The following is a 21,761-nucleotide window of genomic DNA, read 5'->3' as shown; positions in this document are numbered from 1 at the left end:
TGAAAAATTCAAACTGGTCGCTGTCAGTTACAATGCTTCTCTTCAACAAATGCAATACACACATTTCTGTCGTAAATAATTTTGAAATATAAACACTTAACACATATAATCCTAGTAAATATGTCGTGAATGGCATTACGCATTTTGACCAGACTGTTTGCTTTCCAAAGAGGGTCGACCCTCTATTTACATGTTGGAGGTTGGCAACTATAGAGGTCCTGTGTTGCAACAGGCGTTGGTATGTTACTGGTATGGTTCTGAGTGCCAAGCATAGGTTTAAAATTGTACTTCACGTACAGCTTGTGACGTTTTAGTAGGAGTGGAAAATTTCAAAGGGATGAGAAAGAAACAAAATAAAATCTGTGATAATTATTATTATTGTTCAATTTAGTGCAATCTCTAAGATACTCTGAACCAGTGATTTACGGAATTTGATGGCTGTTAAAATACTCCAAGATAACCAATATAACATTTTATTTGATCAACAATGCAATGTTACCTTGTGTAGGTACTTCAATGCAGGCAGGCTAGTGTATTCCCATGCTTAGCTGCAGTTATTGAATTAAATGATTCAAGTATCCAGAAATATTTGCTGTAGGTGTCTAAAACTTGGTGAAACTAAATTGGGAATACATACATTGTACATGGTTTGTATTCTTGTAGGCCTGTCTATTCTTTTAAGTATTACCATTTTTCTAAGTAAAACAAGTTGTTTGGTTTTTCAGAGTTGAAAAAAAAAGATGCACAGATTTGGCAAGACATTGCGTAGATTGGCCAAGTATGGAATTGTCCTAGGAGGCGGAACATGTATTTTGGCTTGGGCCTCAATACCAAGTCCTCAGGTATGTAAATCACTTAATGCATCAGTTATTTTAGATATCTCATAGTATTCAAATTATTATGGTACAGGTCTAATTTGGCCATCTAAAATGACTTTTATTTAAAGCAAATATTCAAATAGTTGTAGAGAAAGCTATGCATAGCTTTCTGGTGTTTATTAAAGTTGTACGCTATACCCTACTCCTAAAAGAAGAGTCTTAGTTAACACTCCTTATATAACTCAGGAGTTACGTGGTAAAAAAAAAAATGAAGAGTATAAAAATGAAGATAAAGTGAAATAAGACTAGTGTTAAATCTAAAGCAAACTAGCATGGTGCCGGGCCATGTCCTTTCTAATTGCACCATGCCCTTTTTCTCTATAAAATTTTTTAAAATATTTGTTAATATAAACAATTGTTCTTTATTTCACAAGGTTGATTGAAAAGTTTAAAATCAAGGCATCAGGTATTAAGTTATAAAGAGGCTAAATAATTATTCTATTACTATCATAGTATGATACAATGAAAGTGCCCAGAAATTGTCTTGCCGCAACAAAAAGTGCCCTTTTGAACATATGATATGTGTGCCCTCTCTAGATCCTAGATTTAACACTATAAGATATATAATGGAAATAACATACACAGAAAATAGAATAAAAGTGTCCCACTTAACCGCGAGCTGACAGAGTATCTAGGTGTCACCACTTAACCGCGAGCTGGCAGAGTATCTAGGTGTCACCACTTAACCGCGAGCTGGCAGAGTATCTAGGTGTCACCACTTAACCTCGAGCTGGCGGAGTATCTAGGTGTCACCACTTAACCTCGAGCTGGCGGAGTATCTAGGTGAACCTACATATATGTACTCCATCCAGTAAGAGGTTTATCCGAGACACTCTTATTCTATGTTATCATGTATATACATTTTTTGTATTTATTTTCGTTATATTCTATTTCCATTTTATTTCTTTTTTACCACCACATAGGAGTAAATTGAACTTAGATATTGCTTAAATGTATAAATTTGCAGATTTTTAAATTGTTTTTGGAAAAGTACTTAGTACACATTTTCCACCATTTCCTTTCCTCAAATGCAAAGCAACTTCATGAATATGATTCATGATATTACTATATATATATGTATCATACAAAGATAGGCCACTGGTAGCAAATAATTCTTTATCATGCTTCATTTCCAGTGTTGAATTACAAGAAATGGCATGCAATGGTCTGAAATATTTAAAATTATCATTGTTTGTCACATGAAAACTGCAGTTTTAAAGGGGGAAAAACCCAACATATTTCAAGTCTTGAAGATTTCCCATGAATTTTATACATATTGTTGAGACCAAATTTGGTACTTAACATATGTAGTTCCTCCTATGATTAATTTAATGATTATCGAATAGTAAATACATGCATAGGTAAATAAAATCATTGTACCTGATATATGTACATGCTTAAACCACAGTTTGTATTAATTTTCTCTGTCTCGTTGAACTTGAGAAATTTTAAAATTCTCGATACTCCTTTTTCCAAAATGTTGGAAAACACCACTGTTGATGGTATGAATATAAGCTCAAGCCTGATATGTTCATATACTGTAACTGTTTTATGGTTTTCTGTTAACAGGTTCCTAATGTAGTTGCAGTGGATGACCAGATGAATTATGCATGGTCCCCCCTCCCTACCAGACAGAACATGATTAACTCACTAAAAAATGATGAGTTTGATGTTTTAGTCATCGGGGGAGGAGCCACAGGATGTGGGGTGGCTCTAGATGCAGTCAGCAGAGGTTGTGTTTTTATTAACTGTAAAAATTACACTGTTCTTTTCATTGTGTTTAAAAAATGCACAGCTTTTTGGTGTATGTTGTTGAGTAATGCAGGTGAATCTACTCCTAAAAGTATGAGCCTTGGTCAACACTTCTTACATACCTCAAGAGTTTCGTGATATCTAAAAAAAAAAAAAAAAAAAACAAACAAAAAAAAAAAAACATGCACAGTATGTGTACTCTATAGAAATCCAAAAAGATCCTGTGATGATTTTTTGATTGTTGATTTGTAGGATTGAAGACAGGCTTGGTGGAGAAGTTTGACTTTTCCTCAGGAACTAGCAGTCGAAGCACAAAACTAATCCATGGAGGGGTCCGATATCTACAGAAAGCTGTCTTTGGGCTAGATATAGAACAGGTTTTAAGTTTGCAATGAGTACTGTGTATGTTTATTGTTTGTGACTAATAATATGTTACAGTAGTTGATTTCTGTTCATTGTGATTATGAAAATAAGCCCAACTGATTGGATAGATTTACATGTATCTGATTATATTGATTTTGGTTTCAGTATCGCATGGTCAAAGAGGCACTTACTGAGAGGGCTAACTTGATTCAGATTGCACCTCATCTGGCTTACCCATTTCCTATCATGCTGCCCATATACAAGTTGGTACTTTTTACTCCAGTAATTTAAGTATGGATCTAGTAGTTATGAATCTAGATCCCATCTCTTTTACATTTATTTTTTAGTGAGGATAAATTTTATGCAGAAAATATTAACATAAAATTAGATTTAGATGACTTACGATTATGTCTTATACATTTTACATTTATACACAAACACATAAATCAAACATGAAAGAAATATGTGTACTTTTAAGGAGCATTTTGGATTGCACAGCATCCAGATCAAACAAATTTCACTGTATATATTTCAATTTTGTTACAGATTATGGCAGGTTCCTTATTTTTGGTCAGGAATCAAAGCTTATGATGTGCTAGCAGGTAAACAACTCCTCAAACCAAGTTATTATTTATCTAAACGGAAAGCACTGGAACTCTTCCCCATGTTAAAGAGAGAAAAGCTGGTGGGAGCACTCGTATATTACGATGGTAAGACAATTTTTTTTTTGCTTTATATTGGTAAACCATGTAATGGTAAACTTCTTTGAAAGGCTTAGATTCTTCCAGAAATAATTTTAGAATTGCAGATTTTGAAACTTGGATGCTGAAATTGAAAGAAAAAAGGAGAAATAAATGAGAGTGTTATGAGACTTTAGGGTTATTAGATAGAAGTTGCACTGTACTTGATCAATTGGTGACCTAGTGTGAGATGTTCCCATGTAAATCTGAGGGATGTTACAGGTCAGCACGATGATGCACGGATGAATATTTCCATTGCTATCAGTGCAGCACGAATGGGAGGCACCATTACAAACTACACCGAGGTAGTAAAACTCTATAAAAAGACGGATGAGAATGGAAAGGAGGTATTATGTGGGGCCAGAATCAAGGACAGACAAACAGGTACACAACATTTTATGTAGATTCCTTATTTTACACGAGAACTTAATATCACGAAATGACTAGAGGACGTCAGATCACGAGAACATGAATTCATGAATGGTTTGTTGATCAACGGTTTTACATCTATTTTAGGAACAAAAAAATAAAAGCAAGTAATTTTATTTAGTGAGTGATGCTTATCACGAAATTATGCGATAATAAATTCCTTGTGTGTATTTAAGAATCTACAGTAAACCAGAACAACTATTGTATGAAATTCAAAAGGAAAGGAAATCTTTCTTCCATCAAATATTAATCAGCAAACAAGATATAGGTTAAATGTGGCATTTTTTTCCTGGCATAATCCATGAAAATCATCAATATGTACATGTATTTTAATTTCAGATCAGGAGTTTGATGTGAAGGCAAAGTGCATAATAAATGCTGCCGGACCCTATACAGACAACATAAGATTAATGGATAATAATGAAGAGAAGAAGATCTGTCAGCCCAGTCAGGGTGTACACATAGTGCTACCTGATTATTACAGGTACACAGATCTATCGGCCCAGTCAGGGTCACTCGCACATAGTGCTACCTGATTATTACAGGTAAATAGATCTGTCAGCCCAGTCACGGTCACGCGCACATAGTGCTACCTGATTATTACTGGTAAATATATCTGTCAGTCCAGTCAGGGTGTACACATAATGTTGCCTGATTATTACAGGTAAATAGATCTGTCAGCCCGTTCAGGGTGTACACATAGTGCTACCTGATTATTACAGGTACACAGATCTATCGGCCCAGTCAGGGTCACGTGCACATAGTGCTACCTGATTATTACAGGTAAATAGATCTGTCAGCCCAGTCAGGGTGTACACATAATGTTACCTGATTATTACTGGTAAATAGATCTATTGGCCCAGTTAGGGGGTACACATAACGTTAACTGATTATTACAGTTAAATAGATCTGTTAGCCCAGTCAGGATGTACACATAGTGTTACTTGATTATTACAGGTAAATAGATCTGTTAGTCCAGTCAGGGGGTACACATAGTGCTACCTGATTATTACAGGTAAATAGATCTATCAGCCCAGTCAGGGTCACGCACACATAGTGTTACTTGATTATTACAGGTAAATAGGTCTGTCAGCCCAGCCAGGGGGTACACATAGTGCTACCTGATTATTACAGGTAAATATATCTGTCAGCCCAGTCAGGGTCATGCACACATTGTGCTACCTGATTATTACAGGTAAATAGATCTGTTAGCCCGGTAAATAGATCTGTCAGCCCGTTCAGGGTGTACACATAATGTTACCTGATTATTAAAGGTAAATAGATCTGTCAGCCCAGTCAGGGTACACATAGTGCTACCTGATTATTACAGGTAAATAGATCTGTCAGCCCGGTAAATAGATCTCTCAGCCCAGTCAGGGTGTATACATAATGTTTCCTGATTATTACAGGTAAATAGATCTGTCAGCCCAGTCAGGGTGTACACATAGTGCTACCTTAAAATTCAGTCCTCAACACTATGTATTAAAAAACAGAATTGGTTTGAGCAAGTACAGTATGTATTGGGAGTTTCTAAGAATTGTGTACATTGAGGGGATTTGCCATGTAATATACTGTACCTGTATTGAGCATGTGATTTAGTGACATTAACTATATATACAGGTTAGACTGTATCTCTTTAGTTCATCAAAAGTTAATTATATCCTTGTGTGACGTCGACAGCTTCTGCAGGAAAATTTCAGGAATAACAAAATATCATTTACTACATTCATCATTTCTTGGAAGCTGTAACACATGTATATTCAGGTTTATCATTTCTTTAAACCATATTTTAGTTAGTAATTTGACATCAAATTTATTATAAATAAAATATAACTTGCGCAATATTCTAAACAGAATAAAAGCAATCCCCCATAACATATGAATATAGTTTGATTCTCTTGATATTTGTCTTCACATTTGAACTGCAATCACATTTGTATGAGGAAATGCACAAAGGCAGAGGTACCCCGAGACAAGTCTTTTAAAAAAGGGGGGTGGGGCACTTGCATATACAGTACTATTTTTGTTGTGATGGAAGTTGAATTTATGGTATGTTGAAATGTTACAGCCCGGACAAGATGGGATTACTGGATCCCTCCACTAGTGATGGTAGAATCATTTTCTTCTTGCCATGGCAGAAACACACATTAGCGGGTACGAATATATTTGATATTAACATTTTCTGGTAAAGTAAGTGATTAGCTAGCTACGTGTGCATGCTAAAGTTTAAAACAGATTTTTTAAAAACGACAGCAATTTAATTTAGTACTTGTATTTGTTGTTAAGTATTGTGCATGCATGAATATTGTCACCTTATGATATAATACATAGTGTAATCTTTATGTGCATGTATTTAGGAACAACTGATTCCTCCTGTGAGATCACAGACTACCCTACTCCCACAGAGAAAGAAATCCAGTTTATCCTAAATGAGGTCAAAAACTATCTTCATCCTGATGTGGAGGGTAAGTATTTTAACACAGGAAAATGGATGAGATCTGCATTACTATGGTAGCCCTTATATCCATTCTAGATCTGGGATATCGGTACAAATATCATATGCAGTAACACTTTGCACAGTAAAATGATGTGTAGCCCTTGTGATGTTGGCAAGCTTTACTTTCAGTTCGTCAGCCCTTGTGATGTTGGCAAGCTTTACTTTCAGTTCGTCGTGGTGATGTACTGTCAGCCTGGTGTGGAATCCGTCCACTGGTGTCAGACCCAAACAAGAAAGATACTCAGTCAGTGGCCAGGAACCACATCATTGAAGTGGCCCAGGACCACCTGATTACCATAGCAGGTCAGCTAAACCAGTCGTAGTCTCCATAGTACAGCTACCAGTTGTGTGGTGTCATTTCATTTCCCCAATCTATATGTTTTAATTTGGCCATAACTTTTAAACTGTACGGGATAGACACTTTATATAGGATGAAGGTGAAGGTCGACAGTATAGCAATTTGATGAATACTATTGTAGGAGGGAAATGGACGACCTACCGACACATGGCCGAGGAGACAGTAGACAAAGCTGTGGAGATCTGTAAGTTAGAGCATGCCAAGCCATGTCAGACCAAAGGGCTACTACTGGATGGAGCTCATGGCTGGACCCCCACTCTATTCATCAGACTCGTCCAGGACTTTGGACTAGAAAGTGAGGTCAGCTCAACATTCCTAGTTAAAATTCTTAAATCGCTTGACATCAATACATCAGAAAACAAGAGTGCTGCTGTATCAAAAAAAAAATTTTTGGCATGTTAAATTGCAGATGAGCAGGTAAAAGAAATAAGATTTAATCAGAAGATATACATGTATATACAGTAAATGATTGCTTGAACACTAGAATGAACGATTATTTGCAGATTTGTTTATGCAATTTGTTTATTGTGTGTAATATTTGAGAAGGTTTTGTGCATATGTTTGTGTTTTTTGAAAGATTTTTTCTGTTATCTGTCTGTAGGTGGCTCAACATTTGGCTAATACATATGGAGACAAAGCCTTTAAGATTGCTAAAATGTCTTCATTAACTGGAAAGAGGTGGCCTGTGGTGGGGAAAAGACTACATGAAGAATTCCCGTATTTAGAGGCAGAGGTAAAGAGATTTAGCAGTCAGAAGCTATGGCAAGAACCCGTTAAAGCAGACAAACAAGTGCTTAAAGAATCCCATTCATAAAGAAGTGTTTACTTTACAGTATTCTTAGGATCTGTAGAGGTTAAATTTTGTTATAGGTCGTCTATGCCGTGAGGGAGTATGCCTGTACAGCCATAGATATCATTGCTCGCCGGACCCGACTGGCCTTCTGTAATGCTAATGCTGCTGAAGAGGCCTTACCCAGAATTGTGGAAATCATGGCAGGGGAGCTCAAGTGGAACAAAGCAAGGCAACAGGTTAGCATGAAATTGTAGGAAACACCCATTTATAGATAGCTTACCAAAAACACCTGTTACAGATAGCTTACCATAAACACCAGATATAGATGGCTTACCAAAAACACCTGTTACAGATAGCTTACCATAAACACCAGATATAGATATCTTACCATAAACACCAGATATAGATATCTTACCATAAACACCAGATATAGATAGCTTACCATAAACACCAGATACAGATAGCTTAGTTACAGTTACAGATAGCCTAACATAAACACCAGATACAGATAGTTTAGTTACAGTTACAGATATCTTCCCATAAACACCAGATATAGATAGCTTACCATAAATATCAGATACAGATAGCCATGTCAGAGGCTACTATTTATTGATTTATTTTGATTTTGATGGTAAATCCATGCAAAAAAAGACATTTAGAATATCTACATCCAACATTATATTTTTTGTGACTTACAAAAAGTCTACAAGGCCATCGGACTTATTTTTGATTTTCACTGACCTGACCTTAAAATTTTCTGGCCTCGGTCTTCGGACCATGTGTTTTCATGAAGACTGGTATCTTAAAAAGCTCAAAAGCTTTGCCCAGCATCAAGGAAATGCCATTTTGATAAATCATATAATGATATCATGTGGCATTGTAAGTAGTATGGCTATTACACACAGGAAACAAAAAACAATTATTGACTTTCTTCAGAAACCAATGTACGATAAAACAATTGACTTTAAGTTTTAACTTTTTAAATTCAAATTGTTTAATGTGTGGAAATTGCAGCTTTATTCACTGATTTGAAACCCGGAATTAGAAGCCACCTGTCCTTTAAAGGGGCCAGTTTGTTGTTTTCCCACAGGTGGTCTCTTAAAACAGGTGCAACTGCATTCTGTATCCCACCACAACAGAATTACATAACCCCCAGTCTTTGTTTTATGAAGCCTTGCTAGATATCCCATCTTATGATAATTCAGGATGAATTAAGTAGAGCCAAGACATTCCTGAGGAGAGAGATGGGACTAGAACTCGGCAGTGGAGCTTCCAATGTTCCAATCAATTTTACCAAAGATGAGATCAATGTGTATGTCAAGCGATTTAAGAGTTTGGACAGAGACAATAAAGGCTACATAAGTGTAAACGATCTCCGACGTTATTTCAAGGTCAGTTTAGTGATGTTATTAGAGAAGATGTAAATTACAGATTTATCTTTTGTTATTGAAAATGCTAGCTTTTTAATGATTTCTTTATTTGCATAACTCAGTTTTGTGAAAATTTTGTATGTCAGACAAAACAACGAAACAAAAATAATTGTTTGATTTGATTTTTAATCTAGAGAACGGTGAGTGAATATGCAACTATGTTTTCCATCATTTTCCAGTATTTATTTCATGGGAATACAAGTGAAAACATCCTACCTCATTTTTAGTTTACATGTTTTACAGTAAAACCAGCATAGTGCAAACACATTTATGTTAAATTCATGCTTATAACTATATATACATATTTGTACTCTGATTGGGTGTAATGAATCAAGTTCACAGCCTAGTGCTTAAACGGTCCTTACATGTTTGCTATAAATTGACAAAGCCAATGAGTTTCTATCCTTTTGATCTCACAAATTGACAGTATACAAATTCTCCAGTTTGATGTCCCACATCAATTCATTATGATTAACCACAAATTATGACGCTAAAATTTTTATGACCCTGCAAATTCAGTAATGTTTTTAACAACCCCCACAGATTAACTAAATTTTGCTGATTCTAGAAATTTTGAAGTAATTTTTATGGCCCAATGAATTTGTTGTAATTTTTATACGCCCGTCAAAGACGGGACATATTATGGTATGGCGTCATCCGTCCGTCTGTCCAGACCTTATAGGCAAAATGAACCGTAAGCTCCAGGATCTTACAACTTGGTACATTTGATCACCATGATGAGAGGAAGATGCCTATTGTTTTTCAAGGTCAAAGTTCTGGTATCAATTAACAGGAAAACTTTGTAGGCAGAATACAGACCGAACTATTGAGGCAAGGACTGTCATACTTAGTACACATAGTCCTCATGCCAAGTGGAGAACATCTTTTCTTCAAGTTCAAAGGTCAAGGTCATAGTATCACTTGGTAGAAAAACCTTGTAGGCAGGATACAGACCAAACCATTGGGGCTAGGACTGTCAAATTTGGTATACATACACCTTATGCCAAGCATAGGATGCCTATTGTTTCTCAAGGTCAAGGTCATAGTATCACTTAGTAGAAAAACCTTGTTTTTTATTATGGATACAGATATTGCCCTGAAATTTAGCACCAAGCTTCCTCTTGCAGGAATATAAGTTCAGTGTGCATTTCAGATGGATTGGTGCACCATGACCCACTTTAGGGGTAAAAGTAGGTCAAACAGTTTTCCAGATATTTTTTTTTTCATTATGAATACATGTATTGCCTTGAAATTGTCACAACCTCCCCCTCAGAGAAAAACACAATCAGTTCACATTTCAATTGGTGCACTGTGACCTACTTTAGGGCTAAAAGTAGGTCAAACAGTTCTCTGGACTTTTTCTCATCATAAATACAGATCTTGCACTGAAGGTCTAACGGGCTGTTTGCTGTACTCTTTTTGTTATTCTTATGAACTCTTTTGTTTGTGCCCATGAATTCGTATAATTTCAATAAATCCAATAAAATGACAATTTACAATGTCTTATGAATTTATTGTAATTTTGACAGTCCCATGAATTTTCTATGATTTTGATGATCCTATCACTTCATTGTAATTTTGACAGGCCTGTAAAATCTCTGGAATTTTTACAGTCCTATTAATTCCAATTATAAAATTGACAATTCCATGAATATATACTAATTCTGATGGTCAGATGAATTCCTTACAATTTGATGATAAATCTCACTTTCTATCAAGAAATTTTACTCTACAAGTTTAATACAGACTTCCTATTGTTTATAATATCTATGAGGGTAAATACATACCCTAGTTTCCAAAACTTTGAGATGGTCTTATTTCTGTTGGTACCATTATTGTATTCTGTATTGCAGTTATAAAATTTCATGAAACATTTGACTGACTGCACAGAAATTTACTTTTCCAAATGAAATAAAGGGATGCTAAAAAATACCCGTCTCCTTGCATGAAAAGTTCTAACAATTCTTGTCAGATAATTGCTTATGACTTAATATACATGTGTACAATTGCTTGAACCTACACTGTATGTACTAATAAGAATTTAAGATAGTTTGTCTTCATCAAAGGAAATGAAAATCCACAGTAAAACAGACAGCACAAATTGAAATGCATTATTGAATTCAAGGCTTTGCATATCAATATTGCAATAAAGACTTGTAAGGATACTGATCAAAAAAAGAAACACATAGTACAATATCATTTTAAGACATGGGAAATACTTGATAATTGATAAAACAAAAATGATATAAACACTGGGTCAATAAAGTATCACAAAAGCTAATGATAATTACAATCATTAACAATTCAAGGTCACCTAAGTTCAATATCTATATGAAGCAGTCATGTGCTGCTGACATGCGTGGTCGACCTGCTCTATGATGATCATTTGTTGAATCATGCTGTTGATATCTGCTCCAAATGCAAGATATGGTGCTTTTTGCAACATTGAAATCTCTTGCAACTGCAAATTGCGACATACCTGTTTCCAATCGTTTAATCACGTTGCTGCATTGAGCATCATTCAGACGTAACATTTCTTGAAAGCGGTACATTTAAAGACAATGCAATAAGATAATGAGAACCTGTGCATTTGATAGACCACAGGCGTCTGAATCACGTGCATTAAGAACTTACAACAAACAAAAGTTACAGAGACCGATTTTAGGATTTTATAAAAACACATTTTACTGTCCTCAAAATTTATAGAATATCTATCCAGTACACAATAGTGTTAAATGTAGCAAGGAGTAATCAGGCAAATCATTTTAAACCAAAAAAAAAAAGAATGAAAAAATTAACTGAAAAGATTCAGTGGAAAAAATATGACTATGTGTTTCTTTTTTTTGATCAGTACAGTCGTGTTCACTAACACTGGATGATAGAGAAAAGTCCCAGGGACAGAATAGATGTAGATGTACAGACATGGGGTTAACAGGAAGCTTGCATTCATCATTTAAGATGCTTGGTGCTGACAACCTTCAATATTTTTTGAATTTCTTTAGTGCCTTTTTTTTCAGAAACATTTGATTTGAGTGCACCCTGTTATGATAATCATCATAATACATGTATAAAAGCACAAGTATTACATGTATGTACACACTGAATACATGTACCCTGTTTTATGTATCCTTCTATCCAGTATCTTTGTATTGCCCCCCTTTTTTTTTATCAGATGATTAATTGTGTTTTCTAGACATGATTAATGCTTAATTGATTAATTTATGAAGGAGATTAAATTAGTTTACATGATGAAAATCTATTCCAAAAAATATCTACATGCATGTACTGAACTCTGTAGGCTTTTATACATACATTATACAGTAGTTCAGTGTATTCAAATATTGTAATGCATATAGTAGTATTATACCCTGTATTAAAGTTCACAGAAAAAAACTTTTTAAAGAAGCCATGTTTTTTTTGGGAGAATTTTTAATCTTATTCCTGCCAGCAGCCATACATGTGAAATATACTTTTTGCAGAGATTTGATTTAAATTCAAATATCTTGAAATGTTCAATCATGGTAGATTGAATGATTTTGATTTTTGTAGCAAACTGGGGAGAGAGTTACAGAAGACCAACTCCATGATATTCTTAGTGAAGTTGATCTCAATCGCAATGCCCAGGTGGACATCGGAGAGTTCCTTCAGGTACGAATAACACATGTACTGGTAACAATGACCATTATATCAGAGAATTCTATGTGGTTCATATTCAACAATGTTGTACTTTACACCATAAAAAGCAGTGCTCCCACTGGACCAAAATTCCCTTTCGCCACTTTTTCGGGGTGCGACGCGGCGCAAATAATCTCATGCTATACAATTATTTCCATCATATTATTTTGTTCATTACACCAATTTTAGCATTTTGAATCAGTTACATTACTTAATCATATCCAGCTACCATACCTAAACACTTCTTTCTGAAATATTAAGAAATTGATTTGTTTGATAAATTCTATTATGGAAATCAAAAATCAGATAATAAATCATATAAATATAAACTTCATGATGCTACACCCCTCAGTGAAAACATTGTGTACATTGCCTAAAATGCAGATGTCTGAAAACATCAAGCCCAATTTAGAGTCGTATCTCAACCATTCCCTATTAAATTTCCGTTTTGGTATGGAAGATTTTGCAATTTGGACAGAATCAGATGTTTGAGCAGGTGGGGTTGACAGTAAAGCCAGACATAGATATTTTTTGAATTTTAGACCGACTAGGGTCAGAAGCAACAAGTTTAGTGTCAAAATAGAGGAATGGGGTGCATATACATGTAGTCTTATGAGATTAGCATTTTTATACTGTTGCGCACCGAACTTCAAAGAAAATTATTTATTAAAATTGCTATGTCCATATCAATGGTGACCGACCGCATTGTTTATTCGAAGTAAAATCAAACACATCAAAATCAAAATCTTGTAATCAACGAGCTTGGCCGCAAAAACAAACAATTGATGTACATACTACATGTATATACATTATACACAATGATACGGCCAATTTAATTACCGGTCGGTTCTGTGGTTAAGAATTGACATTAAGTAAGTAATTCATTAATGTGGAGATGACAACACGATAATGAATAAGACTTTAAATGTTAAACAATTGACCACAGCAGGGTACACAGCTGTCTGATGTACTTTATTACATAATCACCGACTTTTTTGCAGCCATACATTATCTGAGGCTATTATCTGGCCTTCGTGACCAGCTCTGTGTGCACTGGAGCGACGCGAGATTTCCGGTCGCACGCGTTGACGGAATAAACAGATTTTGACTGCATAAACAAACAGGCGATAATGTGTCACTGACAAAGGAAAACACAAGACAGATTTTAAAATACAATTTATTGCAAAAAAGGTATTTTCGCCACTTTAAATTTTTTTTCGCCATTTTTGAAAAAAATTCGCCATTGGCGATAATAGCGAAGCCCAGCTCGAGCACTGATAAAAAGACCTATATGTAGATTTTAAATTCAATTATTCCATATCTTTATTCCTTTGTCAGGCCAAAGGTGTTTTTTTCTTCTGTTTTGCACTTGTGTGCAGGTAGCTTTTGTAAACCAGAGTTTAAAAAACCAGTGTATTTTTTTCTTTCTTCTAAAAACAACAATTTTGCATCTTTGCTTTTACGTCTTTCGAGTAACATGTCATGGGACTCTCATATCAATAATATCTCTTCTAAGACGAATAAAATCCTGGGATTCTTGAAAAGAAATCTAAAAATGAAACGGGAACACACTAAAGGTCTTGCATACAAATTGTTAGTTCAGTCTGATATAGAATATTGTTCTTCTGTCTGATCTCCATATACTAAAACTAATATAAAGAAATTAGAAAATGTTCAAAGGCATGCTGCTGGTTAGGTAACAAACCAACACCACAGTAACTCCAGTGTCTTCTCTATGCTCTTCTCTTAACTGGCAATCACTTGAAGCTAGATGTAACATTTCTAGATTAACGATACTTGATAAAAGCCTGTGCCTTACAATCTAGTGGCTGCCACCTAGAATACACTGTATATCTTACCCATCGCTCTTTCGCACATACCCGCAGCACAAAAAGGCAGCAGTACCAAACTTTCAGTACAATAACAGACGACTAGATATACAGCATTTTCCCCTGTACAGTTGGTTTTTGGAACTCTCTACCAAATTCAGTTGTTAATGCAATCTCACTGAAACGGTTCAAAACACTGGTCCAGAACTACCGTTTTTGATCTCAGATTAGATGAATGTAAATAGTAATTCCATTTAGATGAACATGCCATACTTGTTCTTATTTTTGTACACTGTAAATAATTAGCCATTGAGTAGTGGTTGATGTACATGTCGGACATTGTCATTTACTTCGTTAAGAAGTGGCAAAAATTGGTGGTTTTACATTTCTGACCTACCACAAAACAGAAAACATCATGGATCTGGCCTAAACAATCAAGAAGTGTTATTATCCCATGTTCTGCATTCAAGCTTCATTGCTTTCACATTCAGTACCTGTAAAAGTTCAGCAGCTAAAAGACTTTATGAAATTTAGCCACAGGTTCTCTATTTTCCAGTTAATTTACTGTGCTAAGATAGCAGCCAAGATAAATAGTCAGGAGGATAATGAACAAGACCTCCACAGAAAACATCAGAGGGTATAGAAAACTGAGCACCTTAAATCTGTGTGGACTTTAATGTAAAGTGTGGTGGTATCCTGCTTTTGCCTTTAGATTTAGTCCTTGAAAAATTAATCTACAATATTTATTTTATTCACACATGTGCTTAAAGTCTTTTTTTAGTTTTCCACAAAAATAACAAAATCTGCTTATTTCCAAACAATTCTAATTAATCATCAAGGAATGGATGTAAATACAAGTCCATCCAAGCACTTCATTATTATGTATTGTGTGAGTCTTGACAGCCTTGTGTATACTTAAGCTCACTAGACCTCATGACCATAAGACATCTGAGACTGAAGTAAAAAAAAATCTGCACACTGGTCTAAAATTGTATATCAGTTAAACTGTCCAAAATCAAAATGTTTTGCAAGATTATATTACCATAGTGCTGTGAATTACAACTTAATAAGAAGCTTGAATATTATAGAATTTTGACTTAAGTCTAAGACTGTTTCATGATCACAGGGCCAGTCTGAGTTTCGCTGATAGTAGTTTGTCTATTTTGATATATTTGTTTATTGTTGGCATCTCAAGAGCCATGAACCAGTTTCATAAAAAATATTGGCATAATTTGGAAAGGAGGATGTAGCTACTAAAGCTGGGGCACATCCTTGGTTTCCATAGTGATGAGGTTTGGTATAGACTCAACATGTATAGAAAATCAGTCCATCACAGGTTGATTTCTAGCCAAAGCCACTGCATGTTACAGCTCATTAGAAAATTAGTGTGTCACAGGTTCATCCCCCAGCCAAACCTCTGCCCAATACAGCTCAATAGAAAACTGGTTGATTCACATCTAAACCTCTGCCCAATACAGCTCAATAGAAAACTGGTTGATCCCCAGCCAAACCTCTGTCTAATACAGATCAATAGAAAACTGGTTGATCCCCAGCCAAACCTCTGCCTAATACAGATCAATAGAAAACTGATTGATCCCCAGCCAAACCTCTGCCTAATACAGCTCAATAGAAAATTGGTTGATTCACAGCCAAACCTCTGCCTAATACAGCTCAATAGAAAATCAGTCTACCACACGTTAATCCCCAGCGAAATTAGATGGATGGATTAACATAAATCAGAGATCCTGCTTTGTCTAAGGATACATTTATCATTTATTGATCATGCTGAGATTTGAATTGGTTATCTTTTGATGGTCAGTCTCGTCCATTTGACCACTGAGCTTCGAGCTTCTTTTACTATATCACATGTATCTAGTGTAGATTTGACCTAAATTCTCGTGTGAATCTTAAATGTGTCATTGACTTTATGAACCTGTCGACTATCTTTCACTTACTCATGTTTTTTCCTTATTAACAAGTGTCCCTGTACCATTACCAATAAATTAATACTATTTATGTGTTAGTTTTCATGTATATCAAAACCTTGGTAATCCATCAATACTTATAGCTGTGCAAATATGTGTATATTGCAATTTCAAGTCGCTGCATCATAGATCAAATACATGTATGTGCATGCATATGCATTAATGTATTTTCAAATATACATGTCCAGTACTAAAAGTTTTGCATGTTTATTTATTTATTCATCTTTATTTCAGCTGATGAGTGCATTGAAAAGTGGAGCAGTTTCCAACTCGCGGTTTGCAAAGGCTGTGGAAATGTCAGCAGAGAAAATTCCAGTGGACAGGAGTGGAGGAGGGGTTTAATGTGAAATATGAGATAGATAATTAATTATTACCAATGTTGCACATGAAATGAATGGATGTATGTTACCAGTAAACTTTCACAAGCCACGTTTGATATTGATATAAGTATGTTTGTTCTATCCCATACGTGAACCTAGAGTTGGCAGTGTAAACATTTTAAATTTTTGTGCCTCCACCCCCCCCCCTTTTTTTTTTTAAAAGTGTTTTATGCTTGTCTTTTCTCATCTCTGTATGTTTTTGGTGCAGCACTATAGTTTTTATTATTTGCAATTTCAGCGGTGGTTACAATTTGATTATTTTGACTAGTGATTTAGAGACACTGTAGATAGTGTATGTATCAATAAAGTTTTGGTCTTTAGATACTGTATATCAGTTTCCATTCTGTTCTGCAAATGCAATGTACAGTATATGTGTCAAGACATCGTGCATTTTAGTTTGAATTCATTTAAAAATCTTGTACAATATACATGTTCTGTGACTTTAAATGAACAATTTGAAGGTCAGTCTACATTTTGTGTCAAATTGATATTAAACAGTTTACTTTGCTTTTTCAGATACAATGTACATATATGTGCATGTTTTTGTACCTTTATACTCTGTGATCTTGCAATGCAAAGAATATTGACTATATTAAGTACAAAACTCAAGTTCTCATTTGGATCTTTTCAAAATATTCATTTACCAATGATATCTCAGTACTATGAACTCAAATGTAATAAGATGAGTGTGTTTTCACTGTCCTGATGTACTGAGTATTATTTCATTAGATACGTATATAGTAAACCAACCTTAATTCATGTGCAGAAAATATTGATGCAAGCACCCTTTACTTGCCGAAGTATGTAGTTGTGAACTGATCAATTTTTAAGTGTGCATTGAAAGTGTCTCACTTGTGAAAATTGTTTGTCACATAACAAAAAAAATATTGCAGTTAATGTCTGTTGTTTTACAGTCGTCCTGACGTTAATTATCCATCCCAAAATTAATAATTTGAATGTTAATATATTTTACAAGTTTTCTTTGTTTGTTAAGTTTGAACTTTGAAAATCCAGAGGCTATACTTCCCTCACTCAGTAAATCACTCTGTACAACAGTTTATGCATTTACTTGGTTAATAGTTGTACAGTACTGGTCTCATTTTGGCATTTAATGATATATGCATGTATTATGAACTCTATTTTTAAACTATTTGATTATCAATGTGATGTATTTTTGAATATGAAATAAATTTAATTACATGTAGTTTAATGTACTGTTAAATATATTGTGTGAAAAGATAACGCATCATTGCAATGGCCGACTACCTATCAAAACACAAATTGAGAAATGGGTATCTTTGTATTTACATATATACCCCTGTGGTGCAAAATTGTGTAGGTTATACAAGCATATCATTAATTTATAGTAGTACATGTACCAAAATAATTTTAAAGATATTGAGCAGAAAAATCTTCCATGTCCAGAGTGGATTCACCCTTGGCCTTTGACCATGTGTCCTAAAAATCAATAGGGGTCATCTACTCCTTAGGATGTACCAGTGCTCAAAGTTAGCTGTCAATCAAGCAAATGATTCTTAAAATATAGGAAACAATACATTACTGTGTCCAGTTTAACCTTTGACCATGTGAACTCAAAATTAATGAGGTCATCTACCCCTTAGAATGCACAAGTGTACCAAGTTTGATGTCTGTCAAACAAAGGGTTCTCAAGATATTGAGCGGACAGTGTCTTCCTATGTCCAGAGTGAATTGAACTTTTGACCTGAAAATCAATAGGGTTCCTCTTCTGCTCATAACCAATGCACATATGAAATGAAATATCATTAGGGTCAAGTGAATGGTTCTCAAGATATTGAGCGGACATCATGTAGTCTACCAAACGACCGGTGCAAAGCAATATGCCCCTCTTCTTTTAAGGGGGGATGGGGTAATAAAATCCTTGTACTTTTACTGTAAATGGTATTACCTGTACCTTAGAAGTTAGCTCAGCTCAGTGGGTTAATGTGTGGGATGGACAGTCTGTAGATTGGGGGGGGGGGGGGGGGGGGGGGGGTTGGTTGAATCGTTCAGTTTTACTTTCTAGGCTTCTTTTTACTAGAATTGTAATTTTTTCACTTATGAAGGTAAAAATGACACAAAGATGTATTTGAGACATTTAAACTTTTCATTTACAGAACGAGACACGAACCCTGTTCATGTTTACATGTCATGTGACTCGACTATCAGTCGACGGCTTCTGTGGGGGGAAAAAGCTTTTACAAGGAAAATTTTCTGTTTTTACTTATTTGTGCTTGCTTCCTAAATTATTATATATCGCCAACGTATGTCAAAGTCTTAAATGGTTTTGCCATGCTTTTTAGAAATCTTGGTGTTCTCATTTTGATTTTATGTAAACGCAGTATACCCTGTGTGAAAATATTTTTAATCCATTTATTCATAAAAGAGCTTTATTTCTGTAACACACACACACAAAAAAAACCCCATCAATTTCACAATCGATCAAAAATCATGTCCATGCCCCTTCAAACAGTTCAGAAGATATTGCCTGTTAGGTTTTCTTGAAAGTAGGTCAAAGGTCAAGTTCACAAAATTTGATACTAAAGACACAAGTAGTCACAGCGGGGGGGGGGGGGGGGGGGGGGGGGGGGCATAAAATAATTAAATCAAAAGAACTTGGGAACATTGCACTTTGATATAATTTAGCATGGTCTACTCTTGAAATGAATTTAATTATTTGTATATTCCCATATCAGACTTCGATCTCCTATTATGGCCCCACCCTACCTTTGGGGTCCCCAAAATGGAACAAATTTAAAATGCAGACTTAACCAAACACCATTAACTGATACCAGTAAAATTATACTCATCTATTCAATGAAAATATTTTATAACACCTACATTCTGTCATTTCTAAACAAGGATCTTTTAAAATAAATCTTAACAAGAGGTACTGTAAGCAATGCTCACTAAGAATACCCCCCACTTACCCCAATCTCCCAAAGGGTGTTGTTAATAGGTATAAATTACCTCTTTCCCCGAGTGTAAAAATATGGTATACCTTTGTAGAAGAAAATGGAAGATATAGTCTGAACACAAATCCATGGTATAAACCTATAATTTTGACCTTGAGATCCAAGGTCATAAAGGTCATGAATGTACATGACACATAGTGTCATGGTGATACACCTATGTCTTATGGTATGACTATGTCAAAACCCTATAATCAATTTTGACCTTGAGGTCTAAGTTCAAGGTCATATAGGTCATGAAGGTACCCGACACATCGTCTCATGGTGATACACTCATGTGTCAAATATGGTATGCCTGTGTCAAAGAACAAAGAAGTTATGGTCCGGACACGAATCCATTGTAAAAAAACCTTTAATTTTGACCTCGAGGTCAAGGTCATGAAGGTACTCAACACATCATCTCATGGTGATCCACCTGTGTGCCAAATATGGTATGCCTATGTCAAAGAACAAAGAAGTTATGGCCCCGACACGAATCTGCACAGACGGACAGAGTGATTCCTATATACCCCCTGAACTTCGTTCGCAGGGGCTATAATGATAAACTGGATCCAATATCATTTGGTATAAGCTGAGGTAGATTTCCCATCCTTGATACCTCAGGTTTATACCACTGTTATTTCTAATGCAAAATGTGGATAATATATAAACTTTTGGCAGTATTTTACAGAATTTTTCAGCAATCAACATACGTCCCATCCAGGTTGTGGTTTGGCATCATTCCAAGTACTGTAAAACTAATTTACATACCAATGGTATATGAATTAAAAAACTATAGAATAGAACAGAGTTGATAACGAAATAACACACAAGTGTAAATATAAATTTAGATTTCAATTTGCTCATGGCATATTACTCGAGGTAAAGGGCATGGCTTTCATGACACTTCCATCCTTAGCCAGATTTTAAATTCAAGTTGAAAATATTTTTCCCGATTATATACATATCTTTGTATTGGAGTGTCTTTAGAAGCTCATACTTTGAAAAAATCTTGTCACGTACGGTTGTTATATGACCAAAGGCACTGGTAAAAGAAAGAAATTCTTGTCTAGGCTATAGCTTTGTGATGGAAAGATCCTAGGGTTGGTACTCGGAATACTCATCAGCTTATAGCCAAGTGATATGTAGTGACTATGTTCTAAGGTCAAGAGAAAACCATTTAAAATTCTTTTTCATGCTATAATTAAGTAATGGAGATCCATTAGAGGTTCATACTGCACACAAAGATGGCAAGTGGTTTGTATAGTGACCTTATCTAAAGGAGTCACTAAATTCTCATCCTATACACATTTTTTTTTATGGAAAAGCACTAAAGGCTCATACTTTGTACACAGAATGTTTATTGCTATATGGGTGTCATCGGTGACCTTAAAAAAGGGTCATTGGTAAAAACATAAGAGTTTGTGAAACACTGATGCCCCAATATGGCCAAGGTCAAAGGTTTTGTCACAAGAAGTACACATGTGAAATATGAAAGCCCTCTCACTTACCTTTCAAAAGTTATGGCAAAGTTTTTCAAAAGTATGTCAAACTCTCAAGGTCAATAGCAATTATAAGGTCATAAATTTGTAATGCAGAAGCATTGGAGACCCGTAATAGTACACATAATATATATGGCTACGTGATGTGTGTTGACCTTAGTTCAAGATTTGTCATTTAGTT

At 35.1% G+C, this 21,761-nt stretch overlaps 1 protein-coding gene across 3 annotated transcripts in view; it reads left to right on the top strand.

The window, feature by feature from the left end:
• Positions 1 to 18,323, top strand: part of LOC125679701 (glycerol-3-phosphate dehydrogenase, mitochondrial-like) — a 22,193-nt gene extending 3,870 nt beyond the window's left edge. For 2 of the 3 annotated variants that reach the window (XM_048919134.2, XM_048919135.2), the window contains exons 2-18: positions 726 to 842; positions 2,448 to 2,610; positions 2,883 to 3,007; positions 3,159 to 3,256; positions 3,540 to 3,703; positions 3,956 to 4,117; positions 4,502 to 4,646; positions 6,231 to 6,316; positions 6,520 to 6,627; positions 6,828 to 6,962; positions 7,139 to 7,317; positions 7,619 to 7,750; positions 7,888 to 8,046; positions 9,016 to 9,201; positions 12,790 to 12,888; positions 15,301 to 15,381; positions 16,964 to 18,323. In XM_048919134.2, coding sequence (XP_048775091.1) covers positions 741 to 842; positions 2,448 to 2,610; positions 2,883 to 3,007; positions 3,159 to 3,256; positions 3,540 to 3,703; positions 3,956 to 4,117; positions 4,502 to 4,646; positions 6,231 to 6,316; positions 6,520 to 6,627; positions 6,828 to 6,962; positions 7,139 to 7,317; positions 7,619 to 7,750; positions 7,888 to 8,046; positions 9,016 to 9,201; positions 12,790 to 12,888; positions 15,301 to 15,381; positions 16,964 to 17,071 — 2,232 coding nt within the window. In that variant the 5' untranslated portion in view covers positions 726 to 740 and the 3' untranslated portion in view covers positions 17,072 to 18,323. The remainder of the gene's footprint in view (positions 1 to 725; positions 843 to 2,447; positions 2,611 to 2,882; positions 3,008 to 3,158; positions 3,257 to 3,539; positions 3,704 to 3,955; positions 4,118 to 4,501; positions 4,647 to 6,230; positions 6,317 to 6,519; positions 6,628 to 6,827; positions 6,963 to 7,138; positions 7,318 to 7,618; positions 7,751 to 7,887; positions 8,047 to 9,015; positions 9,202 to 12,789; positions 12,889 to 15,300; positions 15,382 to 16,963) is intronic. The other variant, XM_048919137.2, reaches the window with a different exon arrangement.
• The last annotated feature ends 3,438 nt before the right edge of the window (positions 18,324 to 21,761 follow it).

Source organism: Ostrea edulis, chromosome 2 (genome assembly GCF_947568905.1).
Source record: "Ostrea edulis chromosome 2, xbOstEdul1.1, whole genome shotgun sequence".
Lineage (NCBI taxonomy): Eukaryota > Metazoa > Mollusca > Bivalvia > Ostreida > Ostreidae > Ostrea > Ostrea edulis.
This window is presented reverse-complemented; position numbering and strand designations above follow the sequence as displayed.